The 15773-nt window shown below is 43.0% G+C and overlaps 1 protein-coding gene across 3 annotated transcripts in view; it reads left to right on the forward strand.

Moving 5' to 3' along the window:
• nphp4 (nephronophthisis 4) overlaps positions 1 to 15773 on the forward strand; it is a 215703-nt gene that overhangs the window by 41606 nt on the left and 158324 nt on the right. For all 3 annotated transcript variants that reach the window (XM_029723198.1, XM_029723199.1, XM_029723200.1), the window contains 2 exons: positions 1912 to 1976; positions 9155 to 9304. In XM_029723198.1, the coding sequence (XP_029579058.1) occupies positions 1912 to 1976; positions 9155 to 9304 (215 nt within the window). The remainder of the gene's footprint in view (positions 1 to 1911; positions 1977 to 9154; positions 9305 to 15773) is intronic.

Consider the following 15773-nt stretch of genomic DNA (forward strand, 5'->3'; position numbering starts at 1 on the left):
TGATTTACGCAGTCTCGTCTGAACAGTTGATGTTGAGATGTGTCAGTTACTTGAACTCTGAAGCATTTATTTGGGCTGCAACTTCTGAGGTGCAGTTAACTCTAATGAACCTATCCTCTTCAGCAGAGGTAACTCTGGGTCTTCCTTTCCTGTGGTGGTCTTCATAAGAGCCAGTTTCATCGTAGCGCTTGATAGTTTTTGCGACTGCACTTGAAGAAACTTTAAAATATCTCGAAATTTTACGCATTGACCGACCTTTGTCTTAAAGTAACGATGGACTGTCGTTTCTCTTTGCTTATTTGAGCTGTTCTTGCCATAATATGGACTTGGTCTTTTACCAAATAGGGCTATCTTCTGTGTACCACCCCTACCTTGTCACAACCGATTGGCTGTCGTGGACGAATCAGAATTAGTTGGGTAACATAGATAATTAAGATGTTTTATTAGTATAATATGCTTATTTGAGATACTTGTCATTAGAAAGTGTCCATTGGACTCTGGTGTCTTTTCAGTTGCACATCTACCTTAGCTGGGGCCCAGAGAGGGGAGAGGTCAGATTTGTCTTCATATGTGAATGTGTCTTTACTTATTCTTAAACCATGTGAAGGGATGGCGTGATTAATGGGGAACCAATGACTTGTCTCCACAATGTCTGTGAGCAAGTCACTCCCTCCTTTTCTTTATTGTGGGGAGGATTATGGCAGTAAATGGACCCTTGTATGTCCTCTCTTAGATCTCGCACCTATCCTGTGATAATATATGGCCCAGAGGCTTACTCTCAGTTTTACTGAGGATGGGCCACTATGAGATAGCACTGACAAAGAAGATTTATGGTGTATTTTGATAAGAACGCCTAAAAAGCATTCCAGAGGACATGAGCTAATGGTTCTGTTCAATACTGTACCAGGGAGAGACAGTTCTAAGGGGACCAGATACTGGGCTATACAATGAACCAGGTTGACATAGCAGTTACTGCCTGCTGTGTTTTATGGATATCTGTCATACAAAACTTAACCTTTGTGAACTGTTACTAAGTATCTGTGGTTTGTCAATGTACGTTGAAGGGGCTGTATCATTGCTATAAAACATCCCTGTAGCCATTCTGTAATCACCTCATTAAATGATTCATTAGAGAGAGTGCATTATTGGGGGTCAAGAACTTTTGCAAAAGTATCTTAAGTATTAAAAATGTAGTTTAACTCGGACTGGTGTGTTTGTAACTCCTCATTTGGTAATGCGGAAATTAGCCACCACATGGCTCAAACACATTAAGAAGAAAAGAAATTCCACAAATTGACTTTGAACAAGGCACACCTGTTAATTGAAATACATTCTAGGTGACTAACTCATGAAGCTGGTTGAGAGAATGCCAAGAGTGTGCAAAGCTGCCATCAAGGCAAAGGGTGGCTACTTTGAAGAATCTCAAATATAAAATATATTTTTTGGTTACTACATGATTCCACATGTGTTATTTCATAATTTTGATGTCTTCACTGTTATTCTACAATGTAGAAATAGTAAAAATAAAGAAACTCTGGAATGAGTAGGAGTGTCCAAACTTTTGACTGGTACTGTATGTCATGAATCGCCAATAAATTTGAAAAAATCCAGATTAGATTTTTTGGCCATATTGCCCAGCCCAAGCGCCAAGTTCAAATGATTTGATCTTTCCAATTCTCCTGCCTCCTGCACATAGCCTAACCTTACAGACAGAGAAGTGCCTTCCACTTTGTGTTTAATGTGACACCTGTCTTAGTCATCTAACATCCACAGAACACAGATAAAGCTGAACAACGTATAATAGACACACAAGAAGCTGTTCTAAGAAAATCTATCAGTCTATTGTGATTCACTCTTTGTCCATCTTGTCTTGATTGATTCTCAACTTCATTTTTTTGTTGTTGTCCCTAGGCTAAGTTTGTACCACGGAACACCAAGGACCCTACTCCATCCACTACTGAGGGACCCTATAGAGCGTAAGTGTCTTTTATATGCTCTCTTACAACAGTGCACTGTTCAACAACCACTAAGAATGAGTCCCAAATGGCACCCTATTCTCTTTATAGTGCACTACTTTTTATGGGGCCTGGTCCAAAGATGTGCACTATAAAGGGAATAGTATGCCATTTGACACACACAGGCGATACACTAAGCTAGATCTTACGACCGCCTCAGAAACGCTGCGGTCCGCTTTGCAATTCAATTCAACTAGTTGATGTCAACATTGAGTCTCTGAGGAACCCTTGCAGACACACTCTAATCCAAGTGTAGTGGGCCCCAATTGTGTTGATTATAATTACACTGTGTTTTGTCTGCTGTGTTTAATAAAGATCTCAGCGCCCAAGTGCCAATGACAAAGCTTTCTTAATTGTGAAAGGCGGTGCCACTGTCTGATTACATGTATCATATTTAGTCGGGCCAGGACAATACCAGTATCGCGATACTCGTTAGTATCGTGTTAAGGAAACAAAACACAAAGCGGATGTAACTTCTTTAGGAAAACAGCCCTAATGTTGGAAACAAACCTCGTTATGTTGTCATCCAGAGTCACATTTATTTATTTTCCAAGATATAGCACATACTATTTTACATACAGCAGGTTTTTAAAGGACCAAAGAGTTTAGTCTGCTTTGTGTTTTCATCTTTGCCATGGAAAAAATATTGCGAGACTGGTATCATCACAACCCTAACATTTAGTAAGTCTGGTGAGCCACAACCATCTCAGCCAATTCAAATAGAATGAACACAATTTTAGTGTGTGTTAACCAATTCTTACATTTGAACCATGTTAGAATAGGCCTACCTTATTCAGCTGTGCAATATTTAATTGTGTTAACATTTTATTCCACTGGGTGCAGTATACACTATCAACAAGAAGATGCTGTATCTTCCATATTATAGCCTACACTTCGGCTGTGGCCTGAAATGGGCTATTTGCCCCAAAAACATTCACCAGCCACTCTGTTGCTATAGAGCTAATTTCAGGCCCTTCAGGAATGTCATTCCTATGAATACGAAAAAAGGCCTTACAGTGACGGAATAGTACCAATGTAATGCAAAGAATTGCCAAGTACAATTTACTAATGCAGTGTTTCCCAAACTGGCGTTTGTGACCCCATGTGGGGTCACCGGATTTGAAAAGGGGGTCACGAGAAACTGTAAAAAATGTTTTTTACGCTTGGTTCATATAACCTCGGTAACCACTAGATGTGGTTGTAATAAACAGAGCAATTTCTGTTTTCTTACTACAAAAGTGGTTCTATCTTTTGAACAGTTTAAGCTACAAAATAGTATGACCCCATCACTGAAGGATAAGACTCTCAGGAACACGCATGTGTCTGTTTCCCTCTACAATGCCGTAAGCTGCACAGAACTCATTAGAACAGAGTGGACAAGAATAGGCACGAAATCAGACTGGGGGGAATTAGTCATTCCTATACCTATTGCACCCTCTAAAACCACTGTGATTATTATTTGACCCTGTTGGTCAGGTATAAATGTTTGGACATCTTTAAGAACAATCTGGCCTTAACGGCCATGTACTCTTATAATCTCCACCCAGCACAGCCAGAAGAGGACTGGCCACTCCTCAGATCCTAGTTCCTCTCTAGGGTTCTTCCTAGGTTCCTGCCTTTCTAGGGAGTTTTTCCTAGCCACCGTGCTTCTACATCTGCATTGCTTGCTGTTTGGGGTTCGAGGCTGGGTTTCTGTATAAGCACTTTGTGACATCTGTTGTTATAGAAAAGGGCTTTATAAATACATTTGATTTGATTATACAGAAGATCATACAAAATTATTGCGTGATGATCTTCTGAACTTCCCAATGCCTTTCTGATGCATTTGTCACTTCAAACCATACTTCCTTCAGATTGAAATGCTGTCAAAAGTACGGTCAGACTGATTTGTAATACTCATAGCCTCAATGAAAAAAGGAAACATTGTATTGATTACATAACTTTTTTTACATGGTAGTTGTCGCATCATTTTTTAAATCTCTAAATGGGGCCGTGGTCCAAAAATGTTTGGGAACCCCTGTGCTCATGTATGAATAACAATATACAGATGTAGAATCTTATTTTGAGTCAGTTTGCTACAGCAGGAAAGTAATCCTGCAGCAGCAGGAAATGTGAATTATTATGTGTATTAAAATGAAACATTTTTTTAGGTGCTGCTAAATTTGTTGGGAAACTCTAGTCTGAAAATTGAAATCTTCAGAAGCTTTTTTTAAACCTTAGTGTATTTAAGTTTTAAATATCCTGTATTGCAGGAAGGTTCTCCTGCAACAGGGTGATCAAATTAAGATCCTACATCTGTAATCCCAAGAAGCAGTGTTTGCTATCTTGTCACATGAATATTGGAAAGGCATCTTTCTCTCAAATGGACTTTTGTGTACATTTAATTATTAAAATAGTGTCTGTTGGGGGGGTAGGATGCCTTTTTTGTTTTCACTCAGGCCGTGTTGACGATGCGTGCTTTCATGTTCAGGCATCTCTCTTCCTCACACACACGGCAGGAGGAGGACAGCTGTTTACCTTGCTGCTTTGGATAACAAGACCAAACAAAGGAAACCCTATTAATTTTCACAATGGAGCCTTATTTCTGGAGCCGAAGGCCAGCAATCGTGTATTGTCCTGTTCTCTTGAGGAAGAGCTTCATCTGCTATTCGTTGGAAGAGAGCATATTTTCTTCTTCACACTTGAAGAAAAGTGTTGTTTACCTCGATGAGGACGTGCTGTGAAATGAAGAGTTCAAAAGGCATTGCTTCAACATTAGTTACTTGTGGTATAATATGTGGTATTTTCTTCCAACTGAGCCAGGATTTTGAGTCCAATGCCCTCCAGTATACCTCTCACTTCTCCTCTAGTGTGTACTCCTCAATCTAGCCTCCACTCCTGCCTAATCATCTGCTCACCCCGATAGAGACAGACAGACATGCATACAGGAAGACGGGTCTGGAGTGCACAGTCTACACCTGGGTAGAGCTCTGGTACCCGGTCTGAGGCCGACGGGCCCCGACACTTTACATCGGGTTAGGGACAGTTTTTTTCATCAATTACTAGGGTACGGGCAGGGCATCACTAAATTGATCACTAACATTTTGAATCTGAGCCATTTGCTCGTGCTCTGCTGAGCAGTAGCCTACAGTGATATCTGACTAAGGTCATAACATGGTGTCAGAAGTGCTTCAACCTCATCAAATATAATACCACAACATTGTCAGAGTCGTCAGGAGAAATGATTTCACAGAAAATAATCATTTTCCGGAGTTTAGAGTGACGGAAAGTAGCAAGTTAACAGTTACATTATCTCTCGTCATTGAGCAGGCCAAGGCGGGGCTGTTGCTATGGATACTCACACAGCAGCAGAGCACATGCAGCGCAAGCAGTGCAGGGAAGGGGAGGACAGACCGAGACGAGTAGCTAATCGATACTAACGAAGGAAGTTATTTTAGATTTTCGGGTCGGGTCTTAAATTTGTCAAAAGCAATCGGACCTGGGTAGGGTAGGGCCTGAACGTCACAGGCATGGATAGGGCTCGTGCATTAAATTTCATGCCTGTGGGGCTCTTCACATGGGGCCCCTCCAGTCAGCCTGTCAAATCAGCCCTGTGTGTTTGCGTCTGCGTGCATGACCACGTTGCACGTGTGTGTGCCCAGCATGCCAGGTAGAGTGCCTGGGGTAGGGATTATTCAATGCCAGGAGGAGGGGGGACAGGGAGCCTCTGCTTGCCAGCCCCCTCAGTCTGTGTTCTCCTGCCCAGCCCCGGCCAGCCGCCACCTAAGCCCCTCTGCCGGTGCCACCTGGGGAAACAAGAGAAGGGGGGTGGGGAAGGAAGATATGGGGTCGCTCTGGGGCCCACTGAAGCTCTTCTCCTTGACTGACCTTGGAGGGTAGAGGGATCATGGAGGAGACGGTGTGACTTTTTGGCTTACCGAAGCCCCAATCCCAGACTGACCGGGAGGGAAGCGGAGTATGAGAAGGAAGGGAGGCAGAGGGGGAGAAGCGGGGGGGGGGGTTGCTCTGGGACCCACTGTGGAAATGGGGGGTAACCAGATGGCACAGTGCTTGGTGCAGTGAGACGACATTGTGTTCACATTACCGTATTGAAATCCACTGCTGCCACGGATTGGAAGGTGCCTTGGGTTTTATCTTGTCATCATTGCGGAAACGCAATCGATGCAGGGTTGAAAGTAGGGCTGAAATGTAAAATATATGTTGTTTTAATTAATGACCACTGTACTGAAAGGATTCGGTTGAGCCATCATTGCTACTCTACCGGAATCTGCTATTTTGTTTCTCATTTTGAATAGCCTGAATCAATGCAACAGTGTCTGACTTTGCCCATAAAGCCCCTCTTTTCACATGGAGTCCATCTGGTATTCATCTTGATTATTACGCGGTTTCTTCCCCGTCACCCTTGGAAATCCACCAGCCCTCTGATGCTGCTGATCTACCTTTCCATTTTTACCTCCGCTTCATCTCCTGCCAAGTTTGCTCGCCTGACACTAAGGTACCAAGATGTCTGCTTGAAGAATTTCTGGAGTCCCTAATCCATGTGCTGCGTCAGAGAGGCAAGCTTGATGCATTATGAATAATATGAAATAAATGATGAAAAAGTTACCGAGATCTCGACACCTGTGCGCCCATCTGTGTTCAGCTAGCTAGATGCTTTGAATGTTTCATTTTTACGCCTCCATATCTTTTTTTTTACCACTACAGCAAGAGCCAGTTTTCCATGAAAGCACTGCCGTACGCTGAAATTGCCGCGCAGCAAGTGTAGCTGTGGCTTCAATGACGTCCTCAAACCATGTTTGAGTGTTCTGTTCACTTTTTTATCACATTTGAGTGCACCATTTTGAGTTAAGCAGTTTTCCCCTGATGAAGTGAATTTGCGAGCAGCCGCCTGTCAGAGGAAGTTAAAGGTTGGGGTGAGACGGTTCGGGGAAACAGGGATATACTCCTCCTCTTTTTTCACCGCTTTAACTCTGAAATCCCTATCATTGGCTTTGAAGGTTCTGAGGCCTATAGGAATGGCTTAAAGCTGCCTGCTGCTGATATAGATATATTGGATTGTGGACATATATTGGAAATTAATCCTCCAAGGCTCCTACCCTCCTACAACATTGTACCAACCTCCATTTGGAGCTATGGTTGGACCCCTGGGCCCTGTTGCTGGGATTGGAAAAGACAAAATTATAATATGACTGCACAGTGAGAGCATTTTAAATTAACATCCATCCAGTACAGTTTCATATTGTAAAGATGGAATTGATGGATGTGAAATTAACCCAAAGTAGCATATTTGCACAACGATGGTGTCACACAGGAAACAACTGTATACCAGGTTTGAATGAGCCCTAATCAAACAAACTACATGACCAAAAGTGCTCGTTGAACATTTTATTCCAATATCATGGGCATTAATATGGAGTTGGTCCCCCCTTTGCTGCTATACCAGCTTCCTCGCTTCTGGGAAGGCTTTCCACTAGATGTTGGAACATTGCTGCGGGGACTTGCTTCCATTCAGCCACGAGCATTAGTGAGGTCGGGCACTGATGTTGGACGATTAGGCCTGGCTCGCAGTTGGCATTCCAATTCATCCCAAAGGTGTTCAATGGGCTTGAGGTCAGGGCTCTGTGCAGGCCAGTCAAGTTCTTCCACACCGGTCTCGACAAACCATTTCTGTATGGACCTCGCTTTGTGCACGGGGGCATTGTCATGCTGAAACAGGAAAGGGACTTCCCTAAACTTTTGCCACAAAGTTAGATGCACAGAATTGTCTAGAATTTCATTGTATGCTTTAGCGTTAAGATTTCCCTTCACCGGAACTAAGGGGCCTAGCCCGAACCATGAAAAACAACCCCAGGCCATTATTCCTCCTCCACCAAACTTTACAGTTGGCATTATGCATTGGGGCAGGTAGCATTCTCCTGGCATCCGCCAAACCCAGATTTGTTTGTCAGACTGCCAGATGGTGAAGCATGATTCATCACTCCAGAGAACGTGTTTCCACTGCTCCAGAGTCGGCAAGCTATACACCACTCCAGCCGACACTTGGCATTGGGCATGGTGATCTTAGGCTTGTGTGCGGCTGATCGGCCATGGAAACCCATTTCATGAAGCTCCTGACGAATAGTTATTGTGCCAACGTTGCTTCCAGAAGCAGTTTGGAACTCGGTAGTGAGTCTTGCATCCAAGGACGGACGCTGTTGCTCCTAGACGTTTTCCACTTCACAATAACATCACTCTCAGTTGACCGGGGCAGCTCTAGCAGGGCAGAAATTTGCCGAACTGACTTGTTGGAAAGCTGGCATCCTATGACGGTGCCATGTTGATTGAGCTCTTCAGTAAGGCCATTCTACTGCCAATGTTTGTCTGTGGAGATTGCATGGCCGTGTGCTTGATTTTATACACCTGTCAGCAATGGGTGTGTACTGAAATAGCCGAATCCACTAATTTGAAGGGGTGTCCACATACTTTTGGTGATGTAGTGTACCACTCAGGGGAGATGTATGATGCCATGGAGGTGTAACACACTGTCACTCCCACCTCTGCCCCCCCCCCATGTTTACATTGATTATTGAATTGAATATAAACCATCCCGTCATCAGTTAACCCTATCAACCTTTCCAAATGTCCTATTGGGAGGCGCTTCCCAAATACATCATCACTGTCAACCTGATAAAGAGGCGGTCACTGGGAGTGAATAGAGCTTCGATTAATGATCATCACTGTCTCCTTTGAAGATGTAATTATCAGAGCTGTCAGAGTGAGCGATCACCACACATTCCACGGCAGAGATCCTGGGATGTACTGCTGAACACACACAACCCATGAAATTCACTGTGCAGCCTTTCTCAGCTCAACACCGTCGACTGTGTGTTGATGAAAAGCATCATGGGGCCGGGTTTTTCATTGGATGACTGTTTGAAGGATCGATGTGTCAACCCGTCCCTCACATCACAGAGCCATTTCCTAAGTAGCCGCCTGCACTCCTCTTTCATATCCTCTTCGGGGACGAGGGAATGCTTTTCCACGCTGTCATTTCGTAAACCACATGCCCAGGTTCGCTTGCGAACAGCCCCTTGCGATAAAAGGAATATTGATTAAAACAATGTGCTGTGTGTTATGTTGTGTTTTTTCTGTCTGTGTAGAGAACAAGCTGTTGACGCCCATCGATGGTGCTCATTTGGTGTGCAGCTTGAAGCCTCACCCTGCTCTAGCCCCTGCCATGCACCTCTTCCCCCAGAACATGCTGGTGTCTGGAGATGAGAACATCCCTGGGGTTACGCCCTCCCCTACAGGTAAGACTACAGTGGAAACCGCAGGCCAGTGTTTCCCTCATACAGTTAACATTGTTATTTGCAGTAGGCGGCCCATTGTCAAGCTATGCCACGTCTCAATATATGTGATGTTGTAACTTGGTGGGCCAATATATTTTGAGGATTTCCGCACACCAACTAACAAAACATCAAACCGGAAAACAGAAATAAAAACTGATTAACAAAAATAAAACTACCGCCAGCTCCTTTGTTAATCCAGTAATGTATTTGCTTACCTTAGTTCAAACTAATTTGAAAGGCTTTTGTAACGTAATCGTCTGCTGAATTTATATAAATATTTGACTGAAAAAACACCTCAGTAAAGCCATTTGAAAAAAATCCCATAGTGCAATCTGGAGGTAATCCTTCAACCACTTAGCGCCGTCTCCAAATTGAAAAAAACTCATCAGAGGCGCTGGGAATGTAAACATTTGATAGACAATCAGCTGCTCTCATTTGGGCGTTAATCGAAAGTCACACACTCAAAATGGAATGATTTGAAATGCGTTCTCCATTCGGCCCACTATGTTCGACAGCGGGAGGATTTCATCTTTTGTGACGTAGGTAGTTGTCTTCACAGAATTTCTCAAGGAGGCTATCTCTCTCAACACACTTTTTTTTAATCATCCTCCAAAGTTGAAATGTTGCAAAAAAACAAGTTTATACAAGGATGTACAGTAATGCTGTTTGACAGTGCGGGGCTTTATTATAAGATGAGTCCGTGGAAGGTTTTGGGTAGCTTAATCCTCCCTTTCCTGTTCTGGGTCTATAAGCATACCGACCTACAGTAAGCTGCCACTGTCTGGATGTTGGACCTGCATTCAGTTCATTCACATTTGCTGCCGCTTTGTACTGGAGATGAGTATAATCACCCGAGATTTGGTATCTGAGGTGTTTGAAAGAGGTGATTGCTGTAGTACACGGCGGCAAGCAGCTTCACTGACAATCACAGCTTATCCATTGTCCCTCATACTTTTTTTTGTGTGTTTTACACCTAATATGGATCCACATTCCAGACAGAACCTGAGTTGTGGGATCTTAGGCACTGGTACTCAGGCCAATCTCATAAATAGTTCAGGACCGACACTGTTGGCTTAGTTCAATCGATGTGCAAGTGATTCAGCTGTAGCTGTGGTGCGTATGCAGCTACCCGTGGCAAAGTAAACTCTTTAGAAACGCATTACAAAGAATGAAGCTGTGGGTCTACACTACAGTCGTGGCAAAAAGTTTTGAGAATGACACAAATATTAATTTTCACAAAGTCTGCTGCCTCAGTTTGTATGATGGCAATTTGCATATACTCCAGAATGTTATGAAGAGTGATCAGATGAATTACAATTAATTGCAAGTCCCTCTTTGCCATGCAAATGAACTGAATCCCCCCAAAAAACATTTCCACTGCATTTCAGCCCTGCCACAAAAGGACCAGCTGACATCATGTCAGTAATTCTCTCGTTATTAACACAGGTGTGAGTGTTGACGAGGACAAGGCTGGAGATCACTCTGTCATGCTGATTGAGTTTGAATAACAAACTGGAAGCTTCAAAAGGAGGGTGCTGCTTGGAATCATTGTTTTTCCTCTGTCAACCATGGATACCTGCAAGGAAACACGTGCTGTCATCATTGCTTTGCACAAAAAGGGCTTCACAGGCAAGGATATTGCTGCCAGTAAGATTGCACCTAAATCAACCATTTATCAGATCATCAAGAACTTCAAGGAGAGCGGTTCAATTGTTGTGAACTAGGCTTCAGGGCGCCCAAGAAAGTCCAGCAAGCGCCAGGACTGTCTCCTAAAGTTGATTCAGCTGCGGGATCGGGGCACCACCAGTACAGAGCTTGCTCAGGAATGGCAGCAGGCAGATGTGAGTGCATCTGCACGCACAGTGAGGCGAAGACTTTTGGAGGATGGCCTGGTGTCAAGAAGGGCAGCAAAGAAGCCACTTCTCTCCAGGAAAAACATCAGGGACAGACTGATATTCTGCAAAAGGTACAGGGATTGGACTGCTGAGGACTGGGGTAAAGTCATTTTCTCTGATGAATCCCCTTTCCGATTGTTTGGGCATCTGGAAAAAAGCTTGTCCGGAGAAGACAAGGTGACCGCTACTATAAGTCCTGTGTCATGCCAACAGTAAAGCATCCTGAGACCATTCATGTGGGGGGTTGCTTCTCAGCCAAGGGAGTGGGCTCACTCACAATTTTGCCTAAGAACACAGCCATGAATAAAGAATGGTACCAACACATCCTCCGAGAGCAACTTCTCCCAACCATCCAGGAACAGTTTGGTGACAAACAATGCCTTTTCCAGCATGATGGAGCCCCTTGCCATAAGGCAAAAGTGATAACTAAGTGGCTCGGGGAACAAAACATAGATATTTTGGGTCTATGGCCAGGAAACTCCCCAGACCTTAATTAAGCCCATTGAGAACTTGTGGTCAATCCTCAAGAGGCGGGTGGACAAACAAAAACCCACAAATTCTGACAAACTCCAAGCATTGATTATGCAAGAATGGGCTGCCATCAGTCAGGATGTTGCCCAGAAGTTAATTGACAGCATGCCAGGGCGGATTACAGAGGTCTTGAAAAAGAAGGGTCAACACTGCAAATATTGACTCTTTGCATCAACTTCATGTAATTGTCAATAAAAGCCTTTGACACTTATGAAATGCTTGTAATTATACCTCAGTATTCCATAGTAACATCTGACAAAAATATCTAAAGACACTGAAGCAGCAAACTTTGAAAATGTAATATTGTGTATACTTTGCACATAGGACATCAGGGCATGCTCTGTCTTATCAATGAGATGTACTGTTTGTGTACCAGTTCAACAGTGCAGATATCCTAGCATTGGAGTCCTTCAAACCGAGAACAAACAAGTTTCAAATAAACCCCAAACATCCATTTTGTGAACATGAGTATTAGGACCGACAGACTTAATTGTACATAATGGCTAACAGGAACTTCATTAAACATGATTAAAACAGATTAAAATGGAGAGTCACTGTTACACTTGATTCCATGTAGCTACAGTTAACTGCCAAAATAAAGGAAACACTTGAGTTATATATTGAAAGCAGGTGCTTCCACACAGGTGTGGTTTCTGAGTTAATTAAGCAATTAACATCCCATTATACTTTGGGTCATGTATACAAATGCTCAGTTGCCCATTATGTTGGTTACCATGAGATCTCAGTGATTTTGAAAGAGGGGTCTCAAAGGAGCATAGGAGGTTTAAAGTACCAGCAGGAATTCCTTTTTTTTACTGAAAGACAATGCCTGGAGCTTTCCAATTTATGTCGCACAATGATTTAAGTCAATAAGTCACTTTTTTTGTCAAAGTATATATTTGAGTTTGAAGTGGGAATCCGAAGTGGGATATTCATGGATATCTGTGTCAATGACGTGTGTTTCCTTATGAGACAACGCTTGGTTTCGGGGCTGGATTTTATTTGAATGTTACCACTCACCAGCATGGCATTGTTTATTTTTCAGAAACAGCTGCAGAGTTCTTCCTCTCCGCAACTCAGCTGAGACAAAAAGCCTTGGGTCGAATTGGCCGCCTGAGCCATGGAGCAAATTAAAATAAAGGGTGCAAACTAATATCACCCCAAGATATGGGGTTTTGACGCTGCACTACTTTGATTGGTGCCGCTTGAAACCAGGAGTGTCCGTCCTATAATGAAAAGGCACCAGCAAAAGAAAATTCAAGGAACTTGTTTATCTATTTTGATTAGCTGTTACATTTGTATTGGTGTTTCGTGCCCGATGCTCTCGGTGTTGTTACATGTCATTTGCGGCGTGCATCATGAGCAAAGTCATTGCAGCCTATCATTTCACTTCCCCTGTGAGAACCATGAGCATGGGTGGATTTGACTTTGCTGTACTGCAGCCAAGGCCTGCCAACAGCCTAACTACCAAAGGTTGCACCGTGTCTATTAGAATGTAGAACCACGCATGTCTCTAAACCTTTCAATAGTTATCCATTAGGGATGTGCATCTCCTTTCATGAACGTTTCGATACGCATCTAGATACATGGATTCAGATACAGGAACGGTATGTTTTAGTTTGAAACAATTCGGTGCTGATTCAGTTTAAGGGAACGAATTGATGTGATATGATTCGATCCGATTTTAAATGAATATATGCTGCTGATGGGATGGCCATGTTTGTGTACGTGTGCGCACCTGAGCTGAACCAAAAGGGCAGACAGAGCATCTACTATCATGGGTGGGGGCAATTTTTATCTGAAATCACCATCACCCACTGATTAACTTGTCATTTTTGCAAATAAATGTTTTTAGCTAGCACAATGTCAATATTTGTCTTTAGAAAGTAGCATGGCATTGAGACAATTAATGTAATGCAGTTTTGGATTTGTAATCTAGTCTCAAAAGCTAATGGTTTAGACCATTTGGAATTTCATGGAGCGCTTCTCCTGCTCTGACCAATGAATGCGACCATGCACTGCTCGCAATAAATATTTCTGTCCTTTATGAAATTACACAGTTCATGTAAAAATGACCAAATACACTGACAGTTTAAAGCAAAACTATTTATTATGGTGAACCTGAGCAATCTAAATAAAATCGGAATGATTGGGGTTTTCAATCAGCAGTTGGATGTGAGTTGCGTCCCCTCCGGTAGGCTACACAACTACCGTAAAACACAATTTTCTACAGCGCATTTGGTAACAATGACCAAGCAAATTCCATTGGTTGTCACTCAACTAATAAAGCCTAGGATTTGACATTACAAAAGCCATTTTAAAAGCATCTGAATGTTGAAAGTGTTGCGAATAGCCTATTAGAACAGGGATAGGCCTACCTCTCGTTGGCGCGAGCAGCTGTCTCCCGCACTGTGCGCACTGTTATCTAACAGTCATAGGCAGTTACATGCATACAAGTTGGAAAGGCAGGGCTACTGAACTGAAGGAGAGGACGCATCAATTCAGTCACAACAGATAAGCGGTATTTTCAGAATAGAACAATATGAGTGTAAAGTCATTAGTGAAATCGTGACTCATAATGTTAGAATTGGTTTTCTGACCAACGCATGCTTAATTTGGATCGGGTTGGACTCCAATGGACCGATGCACTCATGTCTTTTTGAACCTGGGACCGATGCGTATCAGTGAATTGTTACATCCCTATTATCCATATCACCTGAGCTTCATCTTCATTATTTCTATGTCGGATTTGAGGTCGCAATTTATGGAAAATACCAAAACCTTGGAGATCACAACAGATGGCGAAGTGAAAGATACTGTTTTCCATCTTGCAAAGTTTTCCCCAAATGCTTATGACAAATCCAGAACCAGCCATAGCCTAGCTAGCAGGATTATCTTTTGGAAACAGTGTAGTTAACAAAAATGGCAACAAACGATAATATTAGCTAACTATATGAGGTTGGCATACTAGCTACCTACAGCTAGCTGTTAATGCCCTCATTGTTGATGTTTCTCCACTCCACGTGGAAATCCCTCAACGTTCCTTCCCAATCCCTTCTTTGATGAGGTTAAACAACGGTTTGCATCCAATAAATGTTGCATTACTGCCACCTACTAGACTGGAGTATAACTCCCTTATACTTTGCTTAATTTTTTTGTTAAAAAAACAAAAAACATACCCTACCATCTACTACACTCACCCTACTCCACTATTTAAATCTATTTAGTCCTACTTCAGGCCAACAGCCTGAAAGGATGGGACACCACTACTTAACACACCTTGTAACTTTTCTGATGTCAAGTCTTGCACACCCAAATACCTCTCTGCAGCTGCCATCACAACCTCTATTTTCTGTGACTTACGTTCCATCCCTGCAGGACCGTTGATAACCATTACTATAAATGCAAAATTCCAATCTCACTGAAACATATAATCTTGGCCTACCCCTCTGTACTGGTACAGATCTACTACTCAAACCACTCCTCTCAGGATCCCTCCCCCTTGACCCATATTCCTCTACTTTCTTAACTGCCTCCTACTGTCACAGGCTCATCTTTATCCTGACCCTCGGTGCAAGCCTCGGGCTCCGAGAACTTCACCACACCTACCACCTCCAATACTTTGACCTCATTCACTTCCATTTCTCCTCCTGTCTTCAGCTCACTCTGCTTACACTTTCTACCATTCTTCTTTAACAAACCATCGCCTTTTTTCCTGCCATTTTTAACTGACTCAAGCTCACCCTATTCCTCCCTCTCTCTCTTTGACCTTCTCTTTTTCCCTCCATTCCTCCTCCATATTCCAAGTATAACTCTCCTTTTGATAATACTGCACTTCTCCTGACATACATCTTGTTCTTGCCTTGTCAAGGGACGCCATTTAACCAGCTGTCACAATCTCTGTACAATCAGCACGGACCCCTCGGGATGTAACGCTCAACAGTGCATCCCCTAAGTGGGGACTTCGGTCAGAGATATCTATAACTCCTTCCCAATCCCAATTC

Source organism: Salmo trutta, chromosome 30 (genome assembly GCF_901001165.1).
Source record: "Salmo trutta chromosome 30, fSalTru1.1, whole genome shotgun sequence".
Taxonomy (NCBI): Eukaryota; Metazoa; Chordata; class Actinopteri; order Salmoniformes; family Salmonidae; genus Salmo; species Salmo trutta.